We start from the raw sequence: 8,893 nt of genomic DNA, 5'->3' as shown, positions 1-8,893 counted from the left end.
TCGGAGGTATCATAAGAACATAAGAGAAGCCATGTTGGATCAGGCCAATGGCCCATCCAGTCCAACACTCTGTATCACACAGTGGCAAATATATATATATATATATTCACTGCCACAGGAGGTGGTGGCGGCTCAAGCACACACACACACACACACACACACACACACACACACACACACACACACACATATATATATATATATATATATATATATATATATATATATACACACTGTGGCTAATAGCCACTGATGGACCTCTGCTCCATATTTTTATCCAATCCCCTCTTGAAGCTGGCTATGCTTGTAGCTGCAACCACCTCCTGTGGCAGTGAATTCCACGTGTTAATCACCCTTTGGGTGAAGAAGTACTTCCTTTTATCCTTTCTAACCCGACTGCTCAGCAATTTCATTGAATGCCCACAAGATCTTGTATTGTGGATCGCTTCTGCAGTCCTGTGAGATGGAAGTTCACGGTGGGCAGGAGTTCCAGCTTTGTCAAGAAAGCTGCCATCTCGGACAGCAGAAAAACTAGGACGAAAAGTCCTTTAGCCTTATTGGCCAGGGTGGGGGGAGGAAGGGCCCATTAGGAAATTGCAAGGAAGGGCCATTCTGAGAGGGATTAGCTGAGCTCTTTCGCCTCTGTAATCACTCCTCCCTGCTCATCCCTTACCTGAAATGTCCGGCAAATACACCCAGGGTGAGCAGAGTACGCGTGAGCCATTTAGGCTCTGGCAACCTTGGTGGGGGGGGGACAGAGGGCAGAGAAATGAGGCGAGGAGGGGGCCAAATCGCAGCCCAATTAAGAGATAAAACCTTTAAGGGCTTTGGGGATCTTGGTCTCCAAGCTGGGGCCTTAATCTGCCTGGGGAGGGGGTGGCTATATAACTGGGTAGTGCCAGGGCCCTGGCACAGACGGGTGGAGGGGAGAGACCGAGTGACAGAGAGGGGCAAAGGAGAAGAGAAGAAGACAAGAGGAAGAGAGAAGAGGGAGACTAGCGGGAAAGAGGGCGTGAGGGAGAGGGACAGGGCGGGAAGAGACTAAAGGAAACCCCCTCCGCCTTGAGGAAAGAAGGCAGCGGGGGCCATGACAGAAGCCTGGAACGTGGCTGTCTTTGCAGCCCGCCGGAGCAGAGATGACGACGACACCACTCGAGGGGGTGTATTCGTTTATACCAACATAAACAACACCAGGGGTAAGCCCAGCAAGGGCTGCCCAAGAGAGAGGGGAATTGGACTGAGGGTCTTCTTTGGGGGAGGATGAGAATTAGGGTTGCCAACTCTGAGCTGGGGAATTCCTGGAGATTTGGGGGTGGAGCCTGGGGAACAATCTAATGGTGGGGGGTATACCATAGAAGTTGCCCTTCAAAGCAGCCATTATCTCCAGGCTGACTGAACTCTGTCATCTGGAGATCAGTAGAGAGCCATTTTGGTGTCGTGGTGAAGTGCGCGGACTCTTATCTGGGAGAACCGGGTTTGATTCCCCACTCCTCCACTTGCACCTGCTAGCATGGCCTTGGGTCAGCCATAGCTCTCGCAGGAATTGTCTTTGAAAGGGCAGCTTCTGGGAGAGCTCTCACAGGGTGTCTGTTGTGGAGGAGGAAGGGAAAGGAGATTGCGAGCCGCTCTGAGTCTCTGATTCAGAGAGAAGGGCGGGGTATAAAACTACTGTCTTCTTCTAATTCTGGAAACTGATCTCTGTAGTCAGTTGTAATCCCAGGAGATCTTCAGGTGCTACATAGAGGTTGGCTACCCTACCTAGACAGACGAAGGAAGATGAGAGGAACTTTGTGTCTAGGGGCAGCTTTGGAAATTCCTGGAGATTGTGTGTGTGTGTGTGTGAAACCTGAACAGTGTAGGGTTTGTAGAGGACAGGGACCTCAGTGAGGTACTATGCCTAGAGTCCCCCTCCAAAGTGGCCATTTTCTCCAGGGGAACTGACCTCTGTCACCTGGAGATCAGCTGCAATTCGGGGAGATCTCCAAGCTGGCCACCCTAGTCTGTATCCCAGTGGGTGATTCATCCATAAAGTTCTGAAGAAAGGAGGGTTGCTGAAATTGGAATTTGGCAGAGTTTTTTTGTGGAAGATTCCAGAAGGTTTTTGAGGAACGGTCCAGGGTGAGGTCTCAGTCAACTTGAGGAACAGAGGCGGGGGAAGTGCGAGTCCACAAGATGAGAAGAGGTGTCAACCCATCTAATTTCCTGGGGAGCTGCAGGAGTACAAATCTGAAGAAACTTTAGGAAAGGTGACTAGTTTGGGCACGTGGATTCATTGACCACAAGAGCGGTGTAGCTGGCGAGGAGCTTGGGATTTAGAATCTGCCAACTCCAGGTTGGGAAGTCCCTGGGAATTTTAGGGGTATGGGCCGAGGAGAAGGTACTGGGGAGGGGAGGAAACCCCCCCCCCCTCAAAAAAGCAGCCATTTTCCTCAGGGGAACCAATCTCTATCGTCTGGAAATCAGTTGTCATTCCAGAAGCTTTCCAGATCTCAGTTCTTGCCAGGATCCCTTTAACTCCTCCCCCAACCCTTTCCCCTCTGCCAACAGGCCCTTTTGAAGGTCCAAACTTCCACATTGCACCACGATGGATCTACCACTTGGTCTCCTTTTTCATGATTATCGTCGTCGTTGCTTCCTGCTTCACCAATGGGTTAGTGTTGGTGGCCACTGCCAAATTCAAGAAGCTGCGGCATCCGCTCAACTGGATCCTGGTGAACTTGGCGTTTGTGGATCTGGTTGAGACCATGGTTGCCAGTGTCATCAGTGTCATCAACCAGATCTTTGGCTACTTCATCTTGGGCCACCCCCTGTGTGTGTTAGAGGGGTACATCGTATCCTCTTGCGGTAAGAAATGACCGGATTTACTTCATTTCCATACCTTTCTGCTCTGGCTCTCTTCCCTCTAATCCCCTTCCTAATGTAACTTCTCCTGGCTCCCCCCCACCCACCCAACCACCCGTGTTCCCTCTAAGCTGAGTTAGCGTGAGCTAGCTCACAGATTTTTAGCCTCCAGCTCACACATTTTTGTCTTAGCTCAGGAAGGACAATCTCAGAGCACACTAATTGATGCTTTAATCTCAGTAGCTCACAACTTTAATGCCATTAGCTCACAAAATAGAATTTTTGCTCACAAGACTCTGCAGCTTAGAGGGGACATTGCTCCCCATCCTGAAAAATCATCACCATGTGGACATATGACGCTGTCTTATACCAAGTCAGAGCCTTGGTTCATCAAGGTCAGCATTCCCTACTCAGAAATATCAGCCTCTCTCCAGGGTCTGGTACATTCCCTAATGCCTAGACCCTTTGATTGGAGATGCTGGGGATTGAACCTGGGACTTTCTGCATTCCGAGCAGAGGCTCTCCCACTGAGATATGGCTTCTCCTGCTATATTTGCCATTGTGCATCTCCTGTTTGGGGAAAGCCAACTCTCCTGTTTGGGGAAAGCATCTCCTGTTTGGGGAAAGCCAACTCTCTCCAGCTTTATGCTGTCCTAGACTCACACGGTATTTAGCTAGGGCCTCGATCAGGGCTGGTTCCAGGTATTGACGTGGTCCTGGCCAAAGAGTGCTCATGCCCACTACTAGGCTGGCATCGTGCATGCCCACTCATGCACCACCACCTGCCCACATAGCCTTCCTGTGTCCCCTCGCACGCTCTCCGACCACTTGCAGACCCAGCTGCCTGCACTGTCTGCTCAGCCTCTCTCTGATGATGCTGGTGGGGTGGGTGCAGCTAGGAGCACCACTGTCGTAGCTACCGGGAACTCTGGATGCTTTGTGTGCCACCCACAGGCTAGCTGCGGTATGCAGCAAATGCAGCTGGAAGCAGAGGGGGGGAAAGCACCTGCAAGCAGGCAGCAGGAGACTGCAGGCATTAGAGGAGATGCACGAGTAGGCAATCAGCAACCAGGGGCCCCGATGTGGGTCCTGGTATCTGCCCCACTTCTAGGAGTGCTGGCACCGTCCCTGGCTTTTGCAGTGCATTCTGATCCCCCACACTCTTGACACGGAAACTGATGGCCGGTTGTGGGGAGGAGGGATGCTCCCGCTGCGGTCTCAGTGCAAACTCATCTTTTGGATTTTTGCTCCTTGTTGACAGATGTCCTCTTTCCTTCAGTTTGGTGCAGTGGTTAAGTGCGCAGACTCTTATCCGGGAGAGCCAGGTTTGATTCCCCACTCCTCCACTCGCAGCTGCTGGAACAGCCTTGGGTTAGCCATAGTTCTCGCAAAGTTGTCCTTGAAAGGGCAGCTTCTGTCAGAGCTCTCTCAGCCCCACCCACCCTCGCAGGGTGTCTGTTGTTGGGGAGGAAGGTAAAGGACCTGCCTACCTTAGGGACCGTTTCTCCCCAGATATTCCTCAGAGGGTGCTGTGATCTGGTTCGCAAAATCTATTGGTAATCCCCGGGCCGAGGGAGGCCAAACTGAAAGTCACCAGAGAAAGGGCCTTCTCGATTGTAGCCCCCCACTGGTGGAACCAATTGCCAGAGGAGGTGCGGGCCTTGCGGAGCCTTGCCCAGTTCCGCAGGGCCTGCAAGACCACTCTTTTCCAGCTGGCCTATACTTAAGAAGAATCTATTGTAGAAAGAATATCGTCACCATGGAAAAACTGTAAAACATCAAGAAGCAGTAAAACATCAAGATCTAGCTGCAATTAGATGGTTTTAATGTTTGATTTGCAATATCTGATTTTAATGGTTGTTTTATAATATCTATGTATAATCTATTATATGCATTGTTTTATTGTTGAAGTATTTTTATGTTGTGAGTTGCCCTGAGCCTGCTTCAGCAGGGAGGGCGGATATAAATTAAATATTATTATTATTATTATTATTATTATTATTATTATTATTATTATTATTATTATTATTATTATTATTATTATTGATTGTGAGCTGCTCTGAGATTCGGAGTGGAGGGTGGGATATAAATCCAATATCTTCTTCTTCCTTCCCACACAGGTATCACAGGCCTCTGGTCTCTGGCCATTATCTCCTGGGAACGCTGGTTCGTTGTCTGCAAGCCCTTTGGAAACATCAAATTTGATTCCAAACTGGCCATCATTGGCATTGTATTTGCCTGGATTTGGGCCTGGGGCTGGTCAGCACCACCCATCTTTGGGTGGAGTAGGTGAGACGGGGGGGGCATGGAAAAGTCGGAAGAGATACGGAGAATGTAGTGCAATGTGGGCAAAAGGGAAGATTGGCAAAGAGGAGAGTCTTTGGGGGACTTGGTTACATTTCTAGTTTCGTATATAGAGCCATAAGTTCAGACCAGAAGAAAATACTCAGCTTTAGAGGACAATAATATGTGCTCGTGTTGCTCTTCACAGCGAGGAACAGGATCTATGGGAACAAATGTTGCTTTTAATGTTTAGGGGTCATGAGACATATCTTCTGGTATTGGAGGGCAAGAAGCATTATCAGGGAGCTGTGAAATTTGGAGCCGAAATCAATCCAGGGGTGTTCAGCTCAAGCCCTGTTCTATTTCTTCTTTTTTCGTATTTTTGTCTTTTATGCGCACCTGTCTTTGCATACACGCACCTGGAAGTCATAGCGACTTCTCATGATTGACCCCTACTGGGGCCCTGGAGGATATCCAGAGAGGTGGCTGTATAAAGCCTGCCCCCGTTCTCTGACTCCTGGCATTCCAAAGAGGTCTTCCATCCAAGTGCTTGCCAGACTCAGTTCCGCTTAGCTTCCAAGATCTGACAAGATCCGGCCGGCTTGGGTTCCGCAGGTCAGGGCTCAAGCATTTTCACTGAAGGAGACACTGACATCAGTCACTACTGTAATTGTTAAAGATAAGCCCATTGAGGCCAGAATGTTCCTTGCCATGAAAAAAGCCTCCTTTGGGGGACTTTTTCTGCCTGAACAAGGATCGGCTGTTGGCTGATGTAGTGGGAGAAGAGGCTCAAAAGGTTTGTGCGCCAGGATATGCTTGCTTACTCCGCTCCTGTCTCTAGGTACTGGCCCCACGGTCTGAAGACCTCCTGCGGTCCTGATGTCTTCAGCGGCAACGTTGAGATGGGCTGCCAGTCCTACATGCTAGCCCTCATGTGCACCTGTTGCTTCCTCCCACTGGCCATTATCATAATCTGCTACCTGCAAGTCTGGCTGGCTATCCGTGCGGTGAGTACTCTCCCTCCCTAGGATTTCATCTGCCACATGTCCTCCTCTATCACTCCCTGAGAGCCAGTTTGGGGTAATGGTTAGGAGCACGGACTCTAATCTGGGAGAACTGGGTTTGATTCCCCTCTCCTTGACACGCAGCTGCTGGGTGACCCTGGGTCAGTCTCAGTCCTCTCAGAGCTGTTTTCTCTACAGTAGTTCTTGAAAGAGTTCTCTCAGTCCTGCCTACCTCACAGGGTGTCTGTTGTGGGAAGAGGAAGGGAAGGAGATTGTAAACTGCTCTGAGACTCCAAGAGCCAGTTTGGTGTAATGGTTAAGTGTGCGGACTCTTATCTGGGAGAACCGGGTTTGATTCCCCATTCCTCCACTTGCAGCTCCTGGAATGGCCTTGGGTCAGCCATAGCTCTCGAAGAGCTGTCCTTGAGGGGCAGGTTCTGTCAGAACTCTCTCAGCCCCACCTACCTCACAGGGTGTTTGTTGTCGGGGAGGAAGATAAAGGAGATTGTGTCCGCTCTGAGACTCTGAGATTCAGAGTGAAGGGTGTGATATAAATCCAATATCTTCTTCTTCAAGTGAAGGACAGGGTATAAATCAAATATCTTCTTCTTCCTTTACAACCCATGACAAGCACTTTTGCCTGCTGCCCTTAGCTGGGTGTCCAGTTCCTTCTGAAACTGGAGCTGTTGCGCCACTGGAATCCACAACTCTTTTCCTGCTGGAAATGATTAATTCCGTATCACGCCTTCCCTTTCATGTGGGCCCCTCTGATACTCTATAAACCCCTGCACTTTGCCCGAGTTATTTTGACTCACCTTAGGGCCTCCTCTCTACCGTTGCATTTCCAGCAAAATCTCACAAATGGGCTCGGATTTCTGTTGTCATAACAGACCCTAGTCCTGCTTAATTCCCCAGGGATCCACTGTCCCCAAGACAGCAGTCAGCCTCCCTAATATCTTCGCTTCACCTCTGCTGCCTGAAAGTACGAAAGACCTTGCCCCACAACAGACATCCCGACCGAAATTTATCAGGATGTGCAGTTTCTTGTAGGGACCCCTTTCCTGGGACGCCATTTCCCGAGGAGATCTCATGTTGGTTTGTTTCCCAAGCTCTGTAATGCAGACAGAGGGAAACCTGCAATGTTTTTCAAGGGGAAGGTCATCGCGCTTCTTGAACCTGGCCTCTCCTTCTCTTTGCCCCCAGGTGGCTGCCCAGCAGAAAGAATCCGAGTCCACCCAGAAGGCCGAGAGGGAAGTGTCTAGAATGGTCATGGTCATGATCTTTGCCTTCTGTGTCTGCTGGGGACCCTACGCCAGCTTTGTCAGTTTTGCTGCCGCCAACCCCGGCTATGCCTTCCACCCCCTCGCTGCTTCCTTGCCTGCCTATTTTGCTAAGAGCGCCACCATCTACAACCCAGTAATCTACGTCTTCATGAACAGACAGGTAATTGGCTCCTTCCTCCAATGGAGAGGGAGAGAGAGAGAGAGAGAGAGAAGTCAGAAGGCAGGGAAACAGGAGCAGAGGGCAGCAGGGGTCACATAGGATTTACAGACATATGGATGGTCAGCTGTGGGGGGGAATCATTAATGCTGCTATGCAGAATATAGGGCATATGGGGTGGGCAGAGAGGAAGCCTCTTCCAAGTCAATTAACCTCCTCTCTCTCTCTCTCTCTCTCTCTCTCTCGTTTGTTTTCTTCCGGCAGTTCCGCAACTGCATAATGCAGCTCTTTGGCAAGAAGGTGGACGATGGCTCCGAAGTCTCCGCCACATCCCGCACAGAGGTCTCCTCTGTCTCCAACTCCTCCGTGGCACCAGCATAAGAGCCCCCTGCCTGGATGGACACCAAACCAGGACTCTGCCTCCCAGGAGAGCCCCAATGACAACCTCTTCTTCCTCCAGCGTCACAAGGATTCCCCTGCGAGCCGACGAGACGTCCTGACCGGCTGCCTCCGCGGTCCCTTTCCTTTGGACTTAAAACGTTACCCCAGGCTTGAGAGCTGTTCTTTCTCCTGTGGGGGGCCCGGGTGGGGTGGGGGGGCTGGTTTCTGAGTTGCTTCGAGATTTGCTTTTGAGATTTCAGGGGGGAGCTGGGGTGAAGGATGCAGAATTCCACGCCCCATCTTCCTCCACGCCCCCTAGGACATCAGGTGTCCCTTCCCGTTAGATGCTCCCCTTGAATAGTCTCCTCCCCACGTTCCTCTGTCTCCCAGGAAGGGGCAAAAGAGAGGGGGCCTCCCTGGGGGAAGCATATAGCTTTTGTAAAGCGAGTCTGCCCGTGGTCCTACCGGCCCGGCAACCGGCCCCAGAGCCCATGCCCACCCACCCCCATAAACCACCCCATCTTGTGGAGGGATGGACGGATGGATCGCTAGAGGGAGACAGCCCGTGGTAGCTGGATAGGGCCATTTCTGATTCCCTTTTTTGCCCTGAGGTTTTCACTGGTGCTGGGGAGCGCATATGGTGTGGGGGGGTGGCGGATAAATGCGGCAGGTGTTCTCCCCCCCCACCCCCACGCAAGGTGTCTGTGCCTCAGCAAGGTTGGGTGTATTGAAGTTCTAGCTCCTCCTTAGGCGCAGCCGTAACACTTACGACACAGGGCCGAAATGCAGCGAACCCGACACGAGCCACCGTAGATGCCCCAGGGGGGGTTCGTGTTTTCTTCCCTAGCCAGGGCCCATCTGGAACCGTTTCTGTACATAGTGTTTGATACTAAAGTCTCTCGTTTCCCCCAACTGGGATGTTTTAGCTAGGAATGCAATGGGAA

At 51.0% G+C, this 8,893-nt stretch overlaps 1 protein-coding gene across 1 annotated transcript; it reads left to right on the top strand.

Moving 5' to 3' along the window:
- The first annotated feature begins 996 nt into the window (after positions 1-996).
- On the top strand, positions 997-8,079 carry LOC132580941 (green-sensitive opsin P521). The gene is made up of 6 exons (XM_060251909.1): positions 997-1,196; positions 2,548-2,844; positions 4,962-5,130; positions 5,966-6,131; positions 7,332-7,571; positions 7,833-8,079. The coding sequence occupies exons 1-6, from the start codon at positions 1,088-1,090 to the stop codon at positions 7,947-7,949; spliced, it is 1,098 nt and encodes a 365-aa protein (XP_060107892.1). The 5' UTR covers positions 997-1,087; the 3' UTR covers positions 7,950-8,079.
- The last annotated feature ends 814 nt before the right edge of the window (positions 8,080-8,893 follow it).

This window comes from Heteronotia binoei, chromosome 13, assembly GCF_032191835.1.
Source record: "Heteronotia binoei isolate CCM8104 ecotype False Entrance Well chromosome 13, APGP_CSIRO_Hbin_v1, whole genome shotgun sequence".
Classification (NCBI taxonomy): Eukaryota; Metazoa; Chordata; class Lepidosauria; order Squamata; family Gekkonidae; genus Heteronotia; species Heteronotia binoei.
Note: the sequence above shows the minus strand (reverse complement) of the source record. Positions and strands in the feature narration are given on the sequence as shown.